The sequence below is a fragment of the Pristis pectinata genome, chromosome 4 (assembly GCF_009764475.1).
Source record: "Pristis pectinata isolate sPriPec2 chromosome 4, sPriPec2.1.pri, whole genome shotgun sequence".
Classification (NCBI taxonomy): domain Eukaryota; kingdom Metazoa; phylum Chordata; class Chondrichthyes; order Rhinopristiformes; family Pristidae; genus Pristis; species Pristis pectinata.
In genome coordinates this window covers 30,180,719-30,201,609 of record NC_067408.1, presented here as the reverse complement: position 1 = coordinate 30,201,609, position 20,891 = coordinate 30,180,719, and the positions used below count along the sequence as shown (strand labels likewise).

At 40.5% G+C, this 20,891-nt stretch overlaps 1 protein-coding gene across 4 annotated transcripts in view; it reads left to right on the top strand.

The window, feature by feature from the left end:
* LOC127569267 (A disintegrin and metalloproteinase with thrombospondin motifs 2-like) overlaps nucleotides 1–20,891 on the top strand; it is a 210,057-nt gene that overhangs the window by 168,288 nt on the left and 20,878 nt on the right. For all 4 annotated transcript variants that reach the window (XM_052013743.1, XM_052013745.1, XM_052013744.1 and 1 more), the window contains exons 7-11: nucleotides 657–800; nucleotides 3,531–3,663; nucleotides 7,059–7,172; nucleotides 8,695–8,840; nucleotides 13,047–13,222. In XM_052013743.1, coding sequence (XP_051869703.1) covers nucleotides 657–800; nucleotides 3,531–3,663; nucleotides 7,059–7,172; nucleotides 8,695–8,840; nucleotides 13,047–13,222 — 713 coding nt within the window. The remainder of the gene's footprint in view (nucleotides 1–656; nucleotides 801–3,530; nucleotides 3,664–7,058; nucleotides 7,173–8,694; nucleotides 8,841–13,046; nucleotides 13,223–20,891) is intronic.

The window sequence follows — 20,891 nt, the reverse complement described above, 5'->3', positions numbered from 1 at the left end:
TTCTGCAGATACTGCAGTATATGGTGTGCAGCCTGAATAGCACCTTCTACTCAATGTCGTAAAGTCAACATCCAGTGGGGAGGATGACAGTAATCCTTCACTTGTAAAAAAAAAGCCTATTCCATGCTTTGACATTAAGATTTTCTTCACTTGTTCTTCACCTGCCATGCTCTCTGCCCACACCATATTTTCCTTGCTCCAGTATCTTATTTTCCCTTTGCCATTTATTTTAGGAGTCCCTCACCATTAAGCATTTGCAGAAAATCTGAAATATCAACAAAGCATCCTCCTGCCATTCTAGAGGCCAGAGTATTTTCTCATTCGTAAATTCGCCCCTCCCTTGTGTACCATTCACATAATTATGTGTCACCTACAGGAATGGCCAGTGTCTGATGCATTTCACAACCATCCTTGCAGTTACCAAATAAAGACAATGAGAAAAAAAAATGGAAAATTCAATTGGTATTAAATACCAAAATACTGAACTAGATAAACATCAAATGAAGCCATCACTATCTTAACTTCAGGGTCTCTTTTCATGCTTAGCACTCTGTTTTGTTTTGTGCTCAAGCATAAGTGTACAAAAATATATATTTAGCTAACTTGTGTTCAGATGTAATATGGTGAATGCTTTTCATTTCTTTTCCATTCATTAGGTTGGGCATGGAACATGATGGCCAAGGTAATCATTGTGGAGATGAGATCAAAATGGGAAGTATCATGGCACCCTTGGTTCAAGCTGCATTTCATCGATTCCATTGGTCACGGTGTAGTCAACAGGAGCTGAGCCGATATCTACAGTAAGTGGGAGAGTTAAAACTCTGATCCATAAGTTTAGGTGGTATGTAAGTGAATGATATGGAGTTCACCAAGTTAAATGTTCCCCAGCTTTTCATTTATGTTCTTACTTTGAAGGAGATATTAGGTCATTTATGTGTTTAAAATTATTGTAGCTAGATCTGTTTTCCAGTGCACAACTGAGAAACAACTGCAAGTACCCAGATGTTCATTTTGCTTTTTTTGTCATGTTCCAGAAGGGCACTACATGGAGATAGAGCTGGTGGCATCTGAGCTTACCCACTGGGGAACTGGCACAGAACTACCACTTTCCCCTGTCCACTCTTGTCTGGTGATTCACTACATGTCAACCCTGAGTTAGAAATTCATTCACACAGCTCTGAAACAAGCAGCACTATGCTGCTTAAAATAGACAACCTGGCATGTTGCAACTTTCTGCACATTTCTTGGTATCTTAGCATCCATTGGAAAATCTAGCTTCTGATTTTTCAGTGAGTTTCCTAGTTGCTCTAACACATTTTTTCTGTCATAAAACTTCCCCATATTATGCATGAAATTTATTTGCTGTGAGATTTTCAGTCTCACTGATATGACCCTCAGCTCTTTCTTTCTCACAGAAAAAACAGGTTTTACTTGCTCCATTCTCCCCCAAACCAGGCTATTTTCAATGACCAATTCTCAGACCGCATTCTTTCAACTCACTGAGATCTCTAACCTTCTGCAACCTCACGTATGTGTCTTGATTGCTTTGTCCACGTGGGTCAAAATCATGCTCACTCAGGATTATTTCCAAGTCTCTGCCACATCTCAGTTTGCTGTTTACTGCTGTATTAAGGAGGTCACAATACTCTATATTCAAGGAGAGAAAACATCATCTACTTTGTGCCCCAAGAGCAGATGGGAAGAGCACAGATATTTGCTTCCATTGCAGTATTCCTCAAAATGTATCCATTAATAGATTACACTTGTGTCCTTACAAAGTCCTCCCTAGCAACCTCAATCCAGAAGAACATGTCTCCAACCCTATATGTTCTCCATAGCCCCCTTGCACAAAGAGAGCAGACACTGTACTCCACCAGCCCATCCAAGTTTCTCCAACCTCTTGGGAGAACTCTCTCAATGCCTCCCATCATTGTAGCATCCATTTATTGAGCAACGCTGTCCTATAGCTAGCAGTGTTGCTTTTTTTGTGATATCCCTTTAAGAATTGGCTTCATTATGCTATGCTGCATACTAAGAACTAGGAGAACTTGCAAACATCAATACAGAATTTTGCACTGATGGCAACTATGTTAGTTTCAGCATGTGTTACGCAGGGAACCTGACAACAGATGTCTTTGAACCTCGTAATTAAAGTTCTCAATCTTCACGCAGCTTCCACAGAGTTAGGGCAATCCACAGTACTGCTTCAGTGCCAGAAGACCAATTTCTAGAGCAATCTTCAAATTATCCTCTACACCCTCAAAGGACTATCATCTGAGCTGGGGATCAGAGTGGCCAGAGATGTGACTAGTTGTCTTCCTCTTCCTCCTCTGGTTATTGTAGCTCCCTTGCTAGGACCTGGCCAGGTGGCATTTCATGTGTATTTGAAATAAGAGAGGTATAAAACCAAGGTGACGTGTGAGGGTAGCCAAGAGGAGCATGTTTGAACCATCTGGATGCAATAGTACAAAAGGGATTTTTAAATGATGGAGAAGTAGGATATGAAAAGCATTGAATATGAGCACATAGTAGTCCTCAGTGATCTACAATCTATTGCTGTTCACTGGCTCTGTGGTAGCTGAGCCCATAATCTCCAGAAGTCACTCCTCCAAAGACTGCCTGTGTGCACATTAGGATTCCCCTAGGTCTAAAAGGAAGGCTGCCAGTTGGAGGATCAGTAAAAGCAGCCCCAGAGATTGAAGTGTGCAGAGATCTTGGAAGGTTATAGGGCTGGAGAAGGCTTCAGAGATTAGAAGGGGTGAAATCAAGAAGGGATTTGAAAATAAGCATGAGAGTTTTAGTGCAGATATTTAAGCCCATTGCTGCTCACTGCATTTATCTATTTGTCTATTTGTTATTCTGTTTTGCTCATTGGCAGGTATAAGAATTTTATTTGGAAAATTTGCAGCAGCATTCATCCAGTAAATCAAAATTTTTCATACTGTAGTAGTACAAGGGCTCCACTTCCAGACATGAGGGGTTGACAATCAATAATGCACTTCCTGATGACATCCATATTAAACAGTTTCCATAGAAACTTAGTGACAGGCAGCTTTATTGCTGTGGGCTCACCCAATGTGATTATATTCAAGCAAGCTGAGAAAAAGGCTTGTCACAGTGAAGTCCAATCCCCTCACACTTCCAATGCATTAAATGTCAACGTGGAAAACAAAAGTGTTTAATTTACCCTAAATCCATTACAAAATGTTGAGCTAATACCAGGATTTAAGATTATTGTGTTTCAGAGTGTAAAGGCATGTAGATCCTTTAACCTTGCTTCCAATGGAGGACCCTTGACATTTTTCTTGGTTATAACCAATGATTCCCAATGGTTAGAAGATACCTTCCCAGAAGCTGCTTCTCCATATATAATGACCTGACCTAAGAAAGTGTATCGGGGCACAGTGGGTGGGGACAGGCAATAGAAAATTTTGTCTTTTCTACTGAGGTATAATTCATACAAAGTTGTTTCGATATTCCCCATCATTTTGCTGAACGAAAATATTTTGAAACTATTCTCTCCTTTGCAGTTCCTACAATTGTCTTCGTGATGATCCATTTGAACACGATTGGCCATTGCTTCCACAACTTCCTGGCATTAACTACTCTATGAATGAACAATGTCGCTTTGACTTTGGAGTGGGCTATATGATGTGCACAGCAGTAAGTGTGATCTGAGTGGTTTCTGACCCACTGTATAATTTTGCTTGTGTTCCACCTATTTTGGCACCACTCCCATTTCTATTCAGTTCTGCAGAGCTGTCTAAACTCAGCAGGCAAGAGTTTATTAAAATATGTAAAATGTGCCGTTTTCTTTGTGTTTGGTCCTGCTGAATGCCAACTACAAGTCATTCCAGGAAACTTGGCATGCGTGGTTTGCTGGGACAGAATGTTTAGATGGCACGTTATTACAAAGGTCCAGATGTTAAATTTTTCATGAGCTTTAGAGTTTAATTAATAGCTCATGTCACCCTGTGCCGAAGAGTGGTTTTTGCTTTACCTAAATACAGAGAATATTAAAATCTATAAAGCATGCAGAAGTACTTACGCACCTCATGATAAAGCACATTATCCATCTGTGTTTTCACAGGAGTGTTCAGAATTTTGGAAGAAACTGAATTGCTTATCCAAGTGGTTTTATTGTAACATTACTGAAAAAAAACTATAACAAGAACATAAACTAAACCTGCCTAATAATATATATTTGATCACAAGTAGGAGCTCATGTGGAGTCAGTGTTATGGTGCACTAGATTGCATATAACTTGCTGCAGATTCCTGAGGAATATGCAGAGTGAGTGAGCTTCTTCTCCTTGCTGAACAGGACCCTTGAGTGCAACAGAATGCTAAACTCAAATGCATCATTCTCACAGATGCACTTCTGAGGGGCACCTAATGATTTAGAACAAAAAAAGAATCACTTTGAAACATTACAGAGCATAATCTAATGTGTATGCATTTCAGACAAGACAACAATTGTGATTAAAAGATGAGCACAGTGGCACAGCTAGTAGAGCTATTGCCTTCCAGCACCAGAGACCTGATCTCAGGTGCTGTCCGTGTTGAGTTTGCACATTCTCCATGTGTCCGCATTGTCCTCCAGGTGGCTCAGTCTCCTCCCTCATCCCAAAGACCTGCGGGTTGGCAGGCCACTGTAAATTGGCCACTGGTAGTTAATAGGCCACTGTAAATTGCCCCTAGTGTGTAAGTGAGTGGTAGAATCTGGGGCTTGTTGATTAGGATGTGGGATTAACATAAATTTTGTGTAAAATGGATGGCTGATGGTCAGCGCCAACTCGGTGGACTAAAGGGCCTACATCCTTGCTGTATCACTCTGTGATTTCTATGACAAGCAAAAAACTGCAGATGATGCAAGTGTGAAGTAAAATCAAAAATGTTCGAAGTACTCAGCTGATTAGGCAGCTTCTGTAGAGAATGAACTAAAGTTTGTTTTGGGTTGATAATCTTTCATCAGAACTAATCTTTCATCATGGAGTGTTGTAGAACAGAGGGACCTTGAAGGTCAGGTACATGGTTCCCAGGAAGTGGTGTCACAGGTAGACAGGATGATGGAGAAGGCCCTTGGCATGCTGGCCTTCATCAGTCAGGACACTGAGTATGAAAGTTGGGAGGTCATGTTGAAGTTGTACAAGATGCTGGTGAGGCTGCAATTGTGCTCAGTTATTGTGTTCAGTTTTGGTCACCCTGCAATAGGAAAGATGTTATTAAACTGGAAAGAGTGCATAAAAGATTTACAATGATGTTGCCAAGACTCGAGGGACTAAGTTATAGGGAGAGATTGGACAGACAAGGACTTTTTTTCTTGGAGCGTAGGAGACTGAGAGGTGATCTTATAGATGTGTGTAAAATCATGAGGGGCATAGATAGGGTGAATGCACTCAATCTTTCTCCCAGGATTGGGGAATCAAGAACTAGAGGGCATAGGTTTAAGATGACAGGGGAGATTTAATAGGAACTTGAGGGGCAACTTGTTTACACAGCGGGTGGTCCATACGTCGAATGCGCTGCCAGAGGAAGTGGTTGAGGCAGGTACAATAACAACTTGTAAAAGACAGTTGGAAATGTTTAGAAGGATATGAGCCAAACATGGGCAAATGGGACTAGCTTGGATGGGCACCGTGGTCGGTACGGACCAGATGGGCCGAAGGGCCTGTTTCCCTACTGTATGCCTCTGACTCTTTAACAATTACAATTAGTATTTACAAATTCAATTAATAGATTTAAATAACTTTAATTAATTACAATTTGTGATCTTCATCACAAATTTATATACAATAGAAGTTCACTGTGAATTAAATTTAGCAAACAGATTTCTATATTGTCTTTAACTGAGTTATCATTTGTCAATCATATCATTGAACAGTTCTCAATCAGTCACACTTAAAATGAACTTGCTTAATGATCAGAAGGATGTACGAAGACGTTACTTTGACATTATTCGATTTTTCAAAACCACTCTGTATTTTGCTGTGGTAGTTTACTGGAGCTCTCCTTGGAACAAAATTAAAAATTATACCTTTCACTTTTGTGATATATTAAAATTTCAGGTATTAACATTTCAATATCTGAAATAGAACAGAAACTAGTTACGTTCACAACATGTCATTTGAAGAAAGTTTAGGCATTATTCAGAGCCGCCATTATCCATGTTTGAAATTTAGCTGTGATCAGTATTACTGCAATAAATTTACTGCCAATTATCCATAAAGATAACCTCAGGAAACTTGTAAATTTAATGGGTGGAATTACTTTTTAATATACCAAAAATAACCTTTCTCATGTACTGATTTCTTTTGAAAAATGATACACAAGAGGTTTAACCACCACTCTCCATCTCGCACTGTACAACTCGCTCCTCCACCTGACATCCCTCCCAAATAACCAATCAGTGCATTTCCATTTGCAGCTTGTCAAAATGAAGCAGCTGATGCCTGCAAGCAGCAAGACAGGAACAGTATTTAGATTTGGCTGATTAATGGCGATTAACCATCATGCCACATTAATGCCAGGCAATGATTATCTCCAACAAAAGGGAATTTGATCCCATTGTCTTTCGACAACTTTGCCATTACTGAATCCCCCACCAGAAGCATCCTGGTGATCATCTTTTGATTGGAAACTCAACTGAACCAGTCGCACTCAGCGGGTTTGGCAGCACCTCTGGAAAGAGAAACATTTCGGGTCTGGGACCCAGTCACATAAATACACTGTCTACAAGAACGTGTCAGAGGCTGGATATTGTGTGCAAAATGACTTGCTTTCTGACTCTCATAAGCCCTTTCACCGTCTACAAGGCACATAGCAGGATGGCTGATGTACAGCTCCAGCAGCACTTGAGAAGCTCAACACCGTCCTGCCAGCAACACCCACATCTCATTCATTGTAGAAAAATGTATTATAAAAAATTCAGATATAGTTAAATTTGCTTTAAATCTTCCTAAATTCATCTTCAGTATGCTGGGTATTATTTACATTATATGTCAGCATTTTATAAGAAATGTATTATTTGTAAAAGCCATTGTGTTTTCATGGTTTCAGTTCCGCACCTTTGACCCCTGCAAGCAGCTGTGGTGTAGCCATCCTGACAATCCATACTTTTGCAAAACTAAGAAAGGACCTCCTTTAGATGGGACAATGTGTGCTTTTGGCAAGGTTGGTTGATTTGTGTTAAGAATTAAAAATTCATGTACACGGTTATAAGATGGTGGATCTGCCTTTGTATCTAGCTCTGGGCTCTTTTCCTGACAATAGCATGTGCAATCTGGACATCACACTGCTGTATTTCATTAGTATGAAAGGATATCAAACGCTGGGTTTGGAAATGTAACATTGAAGCCAATATAAACATTATGTTTCCATAGAGATAACAAGCTTCAGTGAATAACCATGCCCAACGTTCAACAGGGGTCAAATTCTTGCTTTTAACACTATTCTTTTTTGAGTGTTTATGCCATGTTTGGACTTTATTGCTCCTTATGTAGTCAACATGGCACATATTTACTCTAAAATGAGATGTCAGCATTTGCTCTTCATTATTTTCACCACTAACATAATCCGATAAGACTGTGTTAAGAAGAGAAATGTAATTACATGCAAGAATATCCTCAAGGAGTTCTGGGTTCATGAAGTGAAAAGGCAAACCTTTCAATTTGCAACTGCTTCTGCACCCTGAGGTGAGATTACTGTCTTGAAATTACCATTGCCATTGTTTATCTATTAGTTTTTCCAAAAAGTGCTGTGGAGCTTTTCCATTTTTTTAAAATTCTAGTTTCATTCTACATTTTCATTGTCTATTTTTCTCCTTTCATAGCAAGCAGATATTGTTATTATTCACATCCAGAGTGTGTATTCATTTAAAGTGTGAGGCTGTCCGCACTGAGGATTGACAATTGCCGAAAGTGGTATCAGTGGTACACTTTGGTATACTTTCCTTTATTCAGAATAACAAGTAAAGGGAGATTTTGTGATTTGTTGCTCCCAGAGGGGAAGTGCTAACAGAAGCACATTACAGAAAACTGCAGGCATGCAGACAATGACTTTTTATCCATAGAAATGAAGTAATCAACAAGACCAATAGCATCATCAGACAAACTAATCTCGCTGTGAATGTGAGTGAATATGTGGGTTTTGAAATGAGTCTTATATGAACTGGATGCCTAAGGTGCCTTTCTTTATGAGTGTCTGAAATTCTCTTCCTATTAGCAGACCCAAGGAAATACCCATGCTGTGCACTATGTTCACTACTCAAAAGAGGCTGCTGTCAGTAACACTGCCACAAGAAAAAGTTGACTGGTTTATAAGGAGTCGAATAAATATTATGTATCAATAAAGATTATAACTATAAGTGAAAAACCATGATCAATATTCAAGTAATTATTTAGTGAATATCGCAACAGCACACCTAAACAAGTTATTGTTAGACTCCCTAACTTAACTATTTTCACAGTCCTAATTGCGTGCATGAGCTTTGTCCTACTTGCACTGGCTGTTTGCAGTGAGATGCAATGAGCCCTTTGTGCAGACCATAAATCTGAACTCTCTGTGTCTAACAATACTGGGCATCTAGGATTGCACTATCAGGTAGAAAGTGTCATCATAGGTGAAAAATATATGGATCAAAATTCAGGGAGTTAATAATTATGCATAAATCATGTAATTACTTTTTGCTTTCTAGCATTGCTTTAAAGGTCACTGTATTTGGCTAACTCCTGACATACTACGGCATGATGGAAATTGGGGGTCATGGAGCAAGTTTGGCTCTTGCTCTCGAACCTGTGGAATCGGCGTACGCTACCGGACCCGGCAGTGTGATAACCCATTGTAAGTAGGTTTTTGATACAGATAACTTGTCACATTTTATTATCATTGAGGATGTTTGAGGCAAAATGCAACTTAATGATATAGAGCATATATCTTGCTTTCTGGAAATATTGCCAGCGGCACTTTTTGATGTAACCCATAAAATGTATGCAATAGAAATGGTTATATGAAATAGTTAAATAGTTAAACATTTGAATCTGTAAGTTGCATGTGATTTCTGATGCTATTTTCAGGCAATTAGAGATTTAAAATACTTATATTATTTTCATGAATTATTGTCAAATGATCTAGTTCCCTGCAAGGATAAAAATCAGAAATAGTATTACTGTATTTCAAATGATCTAATTGATCATGGGAGTCTATCTTTCATCAGTATGATACCACAAGTAATAAAAAACTGTCAAGAAATAGAATAAAACCCAAAACAAGCTGTGCCTGCATACGTTACAAAGAACTAATGGATCTTTCATGATATTACACTTGATAAATCAAGGACCCAGTGGCTTGGAGATTTGATCATGTTTCATTGGCATTTCAGTCACAATTTAGCCAAAATTAGAAAAATCAGTATAAAAGATAAGGAATTTCAAGCTCAATGTATCTTCAGAATGAATCAAATTTTCGTGTTCTTTTGCACTCCATTAAAAATCATTTCCCTAAGAGTTGGATCGGACACATCCAACTAATGTTAGTTAGCACTAATATCTAATTAAGCTCACAGCAAAAAAAAGTCACAAAATTGGCCAAAATTGTGATGGACAGCTGTTAGGCTAGTTTACACCCAGAAATGGCACTAAAACAAGACCTGCACGAATCCTGATGGAGCCTTACCTAATTTCATGACTCTTTGTTGCACAATGTACCTCCCCATGGCAGCAGCACACATATTGGTTGTTATGGAAGTCACAGGGGAGATGAGGACAACTCCCACAATCACTCCAAGGGACATGAAAATGCTGGTCACAAGTAAGGTCCAGTGAACCTGGTGTTGGGATGTAGGTGGTGGGGTGTCTCCTTCCCTCTTTTCTTACCAACCTAACCCTAAAGCTAGTTTCCAGACATTGAGCTGGGAAATCAGCTGATTTTTTCATCTGATGAAAGGTAGAGAAATTACACTGCCTAATATTGATCAGAAAGGTAAATGTAGGTTAGGTATTTATATCTTTTAAACACATCTTACAACTTAAAGCAAACCATAGAACCATAGAAAAATACAGCACAATACAGGCCCTTCAGGCCACCATGTTGTGCCGACCTTTAAACCACGCCTAATACCATCTAACCCCTTCCTCCCACATATCCCCCTATTTTAAATTCCTCCATATGCTTATCTAACAATCTCTTGAACTTGACCAACGTATCTGCCTCCACCACTACCCCAGGCAGTGCATTCCATGCACCAACCACTCTCTGGGTGAAAAACCTCTGATATCTCCCTTGAACTTCCCACCCATTACTTTAAAACCATGCCCTCTTGTATTGAGCATTGGTGCCCTGGGAAAGAGGCGCTGGCTGTCCACTCTATCTATTCCTCTTAATATTTTGTATATCTCTATCATGTCTCCCCTCATCTTCCTTCTCTCCAAAGAGTAAAGCCCTAGCTCCCTTAGTCTCTCCTCATAATCCATACTCTCCAATCCAGGCAGCATCCTGGTAGATCTCCTCTGCACCCCTTCCAACGCTTCCACATCCTTCCTATAATGAGGCGACCAGAACTGGACACAGTACTCTAAGTGTGGTCTAACCAGAGTTTTGTAGAGCTGCATCATTACCTCGCAGCTCTTAAATTCAATCCCACGATTTATGAAAGCTAACATCTCATAAGCTTTCTTAACTACCCTATCCACCTGTGAGGCAACTTTCAGGGATCTGTGGATATGAACCCCCAGATCCCTCTGCTCCTCCACACTACCCAGAATCCTGCCATTAACCTTGTACTCCGCCTTGGAGTTTGTCCTTCCAAAGTGTACCACCTCACACTTCTCCGGATTGAACTCCATCTGCCACTTGTCAGCCCAGCTCTGCATCCTATCAATATCCCTCTGCAATCTTCGACAGTCCTCCACACTATCCACAACACCACCCACCTTTGTGTCGTCTGCAAACTTGCTAACCCACCCTTCTACCCCCTCATCCAAGTCATTAATAAATATCACAAAAAGTAGAGGTCCCTGAACCGATCCTTATGAGACACCGCTAGTCACAACCCTCCAATCTGAATGCACTCCCTCCACCACAACTCTCTGCTTTCTACAGGCAAGCCAATGCTGAATCCACACGGCCAAGCCTCCCTGGATCCCATGCCCTCTGACCCTCTGAAGAAGCCTACCATGTGGAACTTTGTCAAACGCCTTACTAAAATCCACGTAGACCACATCTACTGCACTACCCTCATCGATCTTCCTGGTCACCTCCTCAAAGAACCCTATCAGGCCTGTGAGACATGATCTTCCCTTCACAAAGCCATGCTGGCTGTCCCTGATCAGTCCCTGATTCTCTAAATGCTCATAGATCCTATCTCTTAGAATCCTTTCCAACAGCTTGCCCACCACAGACATAAGGCTCACTGGTCTGTAATTCCCTGGACTATCCCTACTACCTTTTTTGAATAAGGGGACAACATTTGCCACCTTCCAATCATCCGGTACCATTCCCATGGACAACGAGGACTCAAAGATCCTAACCCTGAGGTATTACAGAAATAAGATGATCGAACTTCGATGAGGTCAGAAAATAGAAGCAATACAATTTTCTTCTATTGCTTCTATTTTAAAATATTACAGATAGGCCAGTTTAGAGTGTAATTTAGTGCAATATTTGTAAATTAAGTTGGATTCATGTACTACGACTTCAATCCCAGTTATATAAAAAAATAGTTGCCTGTAATTTTCTGTCAGATAGAAAGAAACTTGTCCACAATAAACTTATCAGAAAGTGCTAAATAGCTGAGGGGTTCCCTAATTTTGTGGGTATTTAGAAGGCGACTCTGACCTCTTGTGTCCATGAAAGCTTTAATGGGCCATTTTCCTGAGAGGCATTTACAAACCTGTGCTAGCAAACTTCACAATTCCCATACAAATGCCTTAAGTCCTGATCTTGCTGGCTGAGCTTTGCCAACAAGTTCCAGCTGTGCACTGCTTCTGGATTATGCATGGCGTGGGGCAGGAACTTGTTGGAATTTCCCAGCACTTCTGCCAGGGAATCTGCTTTTGGATCTTTCTCCATGTTAGACCTGACTCTGAATCTGTGATCCAGATCACTTCAATGCTAATTGTGTGGCTGCGAAGAAGAAAGTTAAGAATAAGTTAAGATCATTATCAGTTGGAGGTTTTCTTTGATTTTTTTTGAATATTTAAAACAGATTCAAATATTTTCAGGTGATTTACTCTTTTTACATATTTAATCATTTTTGTATAAATCTTATTTTATTTATAATAGTTTTCAAATATTTCTGAATGTTAAGGGCATTCAGAAGAATTGGAAATAAAAACTTGACTGCTTTGTCAGCTGGCAAGACTGGAGGTGTGACATTGCCATGTATCGAAGAATTGCAAAGGAGATTGTTGGATGCGGCTTAGTCTGGCTCACCCATATGACCCTATTACTGAGTTCAAGGCCCATGCAACACTGCCTCAGAACTGTCTCGCCATGCAAGATTTGCCATAAAAGTCTGGAATTCTTGGCAGCAGGGAACACGACCATTGAATGCAGACTGTGAGCCCCATACAACAAAAACCAGGCCAATAATAATTCAAGTACACATCGTGTGTCTGCGAGATATGTCACACTAGTTGGCAGCTGTCTACGATACTGGAATTATTGAATCCTTCAGTATTTTTGACAAATAGCAAAATACAGTTTTCCAAAGTAGAGATTTTGTTTTGTTCAAAACATAGTTTCAAAAATCATCTTCTTCTTCTTGATGGCAGATTTTACATTCAGTGCAAGATATGTCAATAGTCCTTTATCCCCACTTGTTTATGTTAATGAGTGACAATTTGAACATTATATTAGGTCAGCCCATTCACACTATTACTCTTTAACAGCATTCTAAAACAATGATTTGAGATTTTGTTTTCCCTATGGGAGTGACTTAAACATCAATATAAATTATATAGTATGTTTAATTTCTTCGATCATTCATTTGGATAGTAATTTGATAAAATAATTAGCTTAGAGATGAACTATTCACCTTTCTCCCCCCAGACCTTCTAATGGTGGCCGAGAGTGCTCAGGGCCAAGCTACGAGTATCAACTTTGTAACACAGAAGACTGCCCAGAGCATTTTGAAGATTTCAGAGAACAGCAATGCCAGCAACAGAATAGCAACTTCGAATATAACAACAACAAGCATGAATGGTTGCCATATGAGGACCGTGACCGTAAGAAAACTAATTTTTAAAGATTTTATTCTGTGGTCCACATACGAGCAATATAAAGCTTGTTCAACTAAATTGAAGCTTAACAAACTATATATTTAATGAACCACAAAGTAACCTAAAAACCTGTAGGCAGCAATCTTTATCATATCCTCCAGTGCTCCTCAGCACAGGCTATCTTGGTCTTTGCAAGTCTGATGCAAAGGACCTAAATAGTGCAAGGTCAGTGTATGTCCACACCACTATAAGTACATTTCAAGTGCCCACTTGTCACTTGGAAAATCCAGAACCTGCCTGCAATGGTAGTAAGCATTGCTATTCATGTGCTTCCATGGTGAGCAGGACCTGAAAAACACCTGTCGGTTTCTAGAGGTCTAGAGCTCTAGGGATTTCCTGTAAAAGAGTTGATGGATGTTCTGCACCTCAAGAGACCCTACAAACATCCTGATACAGTAAGAAACCAACAAAACCAGAGGTGCATACCATTAAACCCATTATGACCTAATATGTCAACATGAGATATGCTGGGGCAGAGTGAAATTAAAATTCCGCTTTAAGCCACAATTTAGGATTAAACAGTTTGACTTGATGGCTCAGAAACTGTACTCACCGCTGAAGAAACAGCATTCTTGCTGCTGCGTGAGCCTCCCCTTTACTGATCTCTGTCATTTTCAGGCAGGAGTTGAAAGGATCTCTGGCATCCAGAATCTGTGATGTCATCAAGTTGGCAGAGCAGCCAATTACATTAAAGAATTCTCATCGCAAGCCATGAAGATAAAGTTCTTAATTATCATTTTCAATATTTTACAATGAAACAAAAGACTTTCAGGGCATTTTACACCAAGATTTGTTTATAAATACCTACAATTCACATTGTTTTAAGAATTTCCCTTTATTGATCAGCCCATGAAAGTAGGCAGAATCGCTGACATTTTAACATTAAATGTCTCAATTTCATTGAGTAATGACAGCAAGCACCAATAGTTTTACCATAATTTCTATTGATAATCCTGGCCATTCAGCAAAGGACTTTCTGTTTGGATATTAATAACAATGATAGGTGTCAAACAATATAAATTACAAACATTTCATTTATAGATATTGTCTACAATAAATCACATTGAGAGCCAAATGTCCATGCACATATTTGTAACAGGGGTCATGCTGACTGAAGAAATCGGAAAGGCATTAGGCATACTGCCTACTGGAAGTATGCGGAGTAGGCTGATTATAATGTTGACACTCACAGACTTGATGTCAATACTGCAAACTGAACCACCATGGTGCAACTAACACCCTGCGTAAACTACACACAGTTAATCATGTTCGGCAGCAAGTAAGAACTCAAAGTATTATTTAAAGGTACCAAAAATTAATTGCAGTTTAGTTGCTGAGTGATTTCTACCAAATTTTTCTTCAATTCAGCTTACATTGAGGACAGGTTGTTGAACTGCTGTGATAGCCTGCAACTCCTGTGAATATTTCCATCTAGAGCTATGATGGCAGAAATCTGAGCTTTCAGTGCAATAGGCAATTGTCAGGTGACTCCTGCTGCAGTGGGAGCTGAAATTTCAGCCATCATGGCTCTAGATGCTTCAGCACCCGTGCTCATGGAGTTGTCAAACACTTTCAATGCTGGACAAAATGGCCTCTGTGAAAAGCTCTTTCCAAGGTTGAAATTAGACTCCATGCTCTCTGACATTACACACAGACTTTGGTCGGATGCCAATGTGCCTGGTATTTTATCCTGAATATCCATCAGCCTTCCTCAGCTGAATCTTCTACTGTAGAATTCATGTGTAAATTGAGAGCTGGCATCTGGGCTTCTCATCTCCTGTGCCCTGGCTGCAGGTTTTTATTGTACTTATCCATTTTTAGGATTTGGGTATTGCTGACAAGGATGACATTTATTGCCCCTCCAAAATTGCCCCTGAAAATGTGGTGGTGAGCCACACCTTGAACTGCTGAAGTCCTTCTGGTGAAGGTACTCTCACAATAAAGGACCAGCAGTATGTTTCCAAATCAGAATGGGGAGAGAAACATGCAGATGCTGGTGCTCCTGTGTGCCTGCCATCCATTGTCCTTCTTGATGGTAGGGGTCACTGTTTTGGGAGGTGCTGTCAAAAAAGCTGAGAAAAGTAACTACGGTGCATTTTGCAGTATGCAATGTCTGACCTGCACTTGCTGCCATGGTATTTATATAGTTAGTCTGGTTGAGCAAAGGTAACTAAGGTACCCCCCACCCCACACCCCCCCCCCCCCCCGGCCAGAATGTTGATAGTGGGAATCCAATGATGGTAATCTCATTCTCTCTTGTTGGAAATGGTCAAGGTCTTGCTGCACGCATGGCTGGGCTACTTCACTTGCTGAGGATTCACAAATGGAAATGAACACTTCCCACCTTATGATGGAAGGTCATTGATGTGCAGCTGAAGATGATTAGGCCCAGGACACAATTCTCGAGCAAATCCTGCAGTGATGTCCAAGGACTGGGATCATTGACCTCCAAGAACTACAACCACCTTCCTTCATGCACAGTCATCAGACTGCTTTCCCATTATGCCATTGGCATCAACTTTACTGTGGCTACTTGATACCACACTTGGGCTGCATTGACGTCAAGGACAGTCACTCCAGCCATGCACCACTTCTAAGCTGACCTCTGTGTGCAAGCTGTGGAGTATGGGTATGAGCCTTGCAGCAGTGTGATGTGGGGAGTAGCATATGAAAGTTAGAGTTATGTGCTCTGTTTATAGATTTTATTGGGAGATGATTAATGGAAAGGTGATGTGTTGAGGCTGTGTGTGAGGTCAGTGGTGCAATTGGTGAGAGGGCCTTTGAAGATGCACTCACTGAGCCTAGCAACACATATGAAATGATTGAACTTTCTGTCCAGTCAGATCCTTGCAGCTTGCCTCAATGTTTGGCTCTGGATATTTAGCTCCCAAGTAACCTCCTTCTGCTGCCTTTAGTGTGTTGGCCAGAGGGACTCCTGGTTCCACCAGAAAAAGGACATCAGTGGGCACCTCTCCTGTCTCTCTCCTTGACCAGTGCCTCTGGTAAAGCATTAGTAAAACATAGAGCTTCCTTTACCCAATGTTGTGCACAGCTGTTTCATCTGATTGCATTTAACATTTTACTTCCATTGGTCTCTAAGCCAAATGTGCCTCCTTTAAGAGTTTTGGACTGGCTTTAGTATGTGCAGGATATTTTCAACTGCTGTTAGCTACTCCTACAATTGCGCTCCTTGTCAAGACACTAACATCCTAACAATGCTGTTGGCATTGGCTGGACATTACACTCTATCAGGGAGCAGACAGTACAGAGCTTACATACTATCTGCTCAAGGGCAACTGGACATGGGCTAATCACCTACCATAACCCCATACACATCTTGCAGCACCATCCAGTTAATCTTCCATGGTTCCAAAATCTCACCTGTGAGACCAGTGGCAGGTTTTTCTGAAGTCTGCAACATTTGTAATTGTAACCTGTCAGATTGTTAATCCTAAAGGAAGCAATAGCAGGAGTCTGGTTAGCAGCTGGGCACAGAGGGTAGCTGTGGGCTTATTGAAAGGGGCTTCAAGCTGTGAGCCTGGCAGAAGATCAGGAAGGCAGAGGAGTTGTGATTGTTGGGAGTTGGGATTGGAGGAAAAGTACAAAGTGAAGAGAAATGAGTGTTTCCATTTGGGCGACTAAAAGAGGAAAGACATGAGAGCTCAAAATTATCAAAGAGAAACAAAATGAAATTAATTGTAGGCTCGTGTCTAGAATGACATTCCAAACACATGTACAAATGAAGACAGGGGAATGGAAGAAATGTGTTCTATTTGTAAACTGAGAACTTGTCCCTTTCTCCAGATGCCCTGTATTGAATGGATCAAAAATTGTTATCTTGGGTTCCTGTGTCCGAGGAACCACTGATCAGCCCAGGGGTGCAAAACATCACTGAATCCCACAGTTCGCACAACTCCAGGTTAGCACAGCAGACAGAACAGCAGTGAGAGCTGGTGATCTTAATCTGAAGCCCATTATCCATCTTGATGAAATTATCCTTCAGATCATTCAGTTGGGAATAGATGAAGTCACTGGAAGGATTCATGGAGGAGGGTGATTTGCAAAGTAAAGCAAGTACATCCCCTAATCCTACACACACTTAGGCTCTGTTAATCATTTTGAGTCCATATGTTTCAAGCAGAGAGCAGCTTACATTCTAAATCTTCTTCTGCCTGTTTGTTTTTTTCTGCAGGACTGTTAACTGCAGACCTAGAGGATGCTGCTTTACAGCACAAACTAACACTCACTCCACAGTACCTAGCATCACAGAAGTATTTCCAGTGTGTAAGACACACAGCGTGAGTGGCATGTGTAGGGTACAACAGTCTTCCAGTCCACTCTCAGCTGTAGACTTTCTTCATTGTGTCATCCTACTGCTTTCTGAATGTCTTCAATTCTTAGAGTCTGTAAGGAATGGCAACTGATGTGAAGGAATCCAGTGATCATATCTATAGAGAGTGTTTGGAAGAACTTTAGAGCATGCATGGCTCCTCCAAGCCCACCTGCTCTGGGGTCCTGCCATAGCAGGAGTTCCAAATATAGCTGTGAAGAACACAGAGAGAAATTTACCACACACTTTTGCACCTGAGGACTGATCACACTCTCTCTCTCACTCACACCCCCACACCCCCCCCCCCCCCACACACACACACACACACACACACACACACACACACACACACACACACACACACACACACACACACACACACCTACCTGAAGATGGGGGCAAACATTCTTGTGTTTACACTGCATTGGAAAATCAAAAATAACTGCAGATGCTGGAAATCTAAAATAAAAACAGAAAATGCTGGGAACACTCAGTAGGTCAGGCCACATCTGTGGGAAGAGAAAAAGAGTTAATGTTTCGGGTTGAAGAACCAGTTCTGATGAAGGGTCTTCGACCTGAAACATTAACACAGGTGCAGCCTGACCTGCTGAATATTTGCAGCGTTTTCTGTTTTTATTTTAGATGCCCAATACATTTAGTGGATATTCAGTTGGGGAGATTCACACAATGCTAAGAGAGTCTGACCAATTTTCCATCCATTTGCATTAATCATCTGATCCTTAACATGCAGCTTTTCTCTCTGTGCAGCAGCCAGATAACTCAAACTGTTCGAGTGTATTAACTGAGCTGTTTGCCCTACCTTCAAAAAGGGGAAATGTTATAGTAGGATTCTGGAAGCTTACCAAGCTCTCTTGATTTTGCCCTTGCACTAAGGCTGATTGATCTGACAGCTATCAGCCGAGGCAGTTTGAAAGGATCTTTACAGAGAACAGTAATAGTGACTTTCACTACCAAGGGAAGAGCTGTCCCAGTTGAAGATGAAGTTTGCGATCTGGACTCAATGGAATGGCAAAATTCCAAAACATGATATATAGCAAAGGCATGAAAATCAACTCAATTGCAGATGCTGGGAATCTGAAATAAAAACAGAAACTGCTGGAACTATTCACTAGGTCTGACAGAATCTGGAGGAAGAGGAATAGAGTTCACCTTTCAAGTTGAAGATACATCAGAATGAAGGTCTTTTGGATACTTCATCTCTGAATTGTCATACAGTTTACACTGTCAAATAAAAGTATCATTTATCCCTATAATGGAAAGAAAAGTGAAAGAATTAAAATACTAAAAAGCACAAAAATAAAGAGTGAAATGGACTAGGAAAATATTACAAAAACCATGTTCCAAACAAAGTACAACACAAACAAATCGAAAAGTAATTAAAGCACAACTAATTATCTTCTTGTGCTACTTCAGTCTCAAATGAGCTCAACACACTTTTAAAAAAAATGACAACAAATAGCAAAGGTAAGTGACAAAATTTTGGGAAAGATTGTCAGTGGCCTGAAAATGAATTTGTAAATGCACCCATCACACTATGCTTCTGGAGAAGAGACTATACAGAGTCCTGCTCTAATTGTCATGGTTTTCATATCCTTTGTGTAGTCATTTAAAGATTCAAGGTGGCCTTCTTGTGAACTTGGTGTGGTCGGGCTGGGAAAAAGCAGACAGAGTAACCCCATTACAAATATTAGACACACAACCCCTCCCAGATTTCTATGCTGCCTCTACAGCCAGACCAGTTGCACTTGTAGACCACAGGCACAGAATAATTAAAAAAAATCTTTTTTTGATATAATGTTCATTTAGCACCATATACTTTTATCCACAATTAAAGTTTAAAGCAGATGTTAGAACATTCTGTCCTTGTGAAAATTATTCTCTTTTATACTTTGTACTGTTTGACAATACTTGAGTTAATGAGTTGTGATGTACTGATAACATGGCTGTAAACTTCAAATAAAACCTCTTTTGAGAGGCACCAGAGGATGGAAGAGAACTTAAATTTGTCCTGATCTCCTTCCTGAAATCGTAAGGAAGAAATTGAACATTAATTTCTTGAAAATTGGGTTGCAGCCTAGCATACCCAAGTAACCCTGGAACATTCATTTAAGTGTTAAGCATTTTGACAGTGGGCTGAATTTGACTATATTTTCAATGACGTATCAATATTATGGCCCTGAAATTTCTGTTGGCATTACTACTTTCTCATCCTTTTGTGCTTTCATTGGACATTCTAGAATTCTTGTGGGTGGGCCAGTTAAATACAGATCAAGTTCACTGCAGAATTTGCCTTGGGCTTTGTGTTGGCAGTACCCAAAGCAATTGCTCCATTGACTTGCCCAATTTTGGATGCATATTGCTGTTCTATACGTCTGCTTTGGATTGGTACCAATGCTAATTCTTGGCTGTCTGAGGAGTAAATGAGGGAGGACGTATTTCACTCCAAGGACCCAGTGTATGTGTATTCAGGGAATTGTAGGGGCCCACCAGCATTAAGTTTAGAGCTGGGTGCAACTACTCCCATCCCCTCCCCTTGCCCATATCGCTGGCTCCACATGTGTAAGCAGGAGGATGAACAGTATTGAGGTGCCATCCAAAGAACTTGGATAACAGCTCCAGATTTTAAAAAAACTTCCTCTTTTAGATCCACAATGAATTTCACTGTGAAAGTGCAGATGTAACTTTTGACACTGCTTCAACAGGGCTCCTGAAGGCCTGAATGTCTCGTACTCAGCTTGCGTCTGGTGCCTCCCTTGTTACCTGATGACTATGACATTACTTCTCCCTTATATTACACCATAGTATGCTCATTTCTGGGAATGTGTATCATAGGCTCACTCACAGGAATCCCAGTATTTTCAATGGAGGCAGAAAGGCTGAAATTCTTCAGGTTCTGGGTTCTTTCCCAAATAGTCCCAGAAAAAGGAACAGTGGAATCACATTCTCTGCCCCATAGAAATTTTTGGGCCATAATATCTGCCTTCCATTGAAAATGCAATCAAGTTCAGCCCACTGTTAAAGACTGAACACTTTGATCAGAATAGCCAGAGATGGTCCTTCAGCCAAAGACAAGCCATCAAAGCAAAATTGCAGCCAGAACTCCACTGCCCTGCAGAAAATGGACACAGATTTCCTCTGTTGCTCTGTTTTTGCTCTGGAACATCTGGGATGTTTAGCTCAAATGACAACAGGGATTGAACACATCCGAAGGTATGTGAAAATTATAGGTTTAAAGAGAAAAGTATCATTTGATGTGTTTCCTGT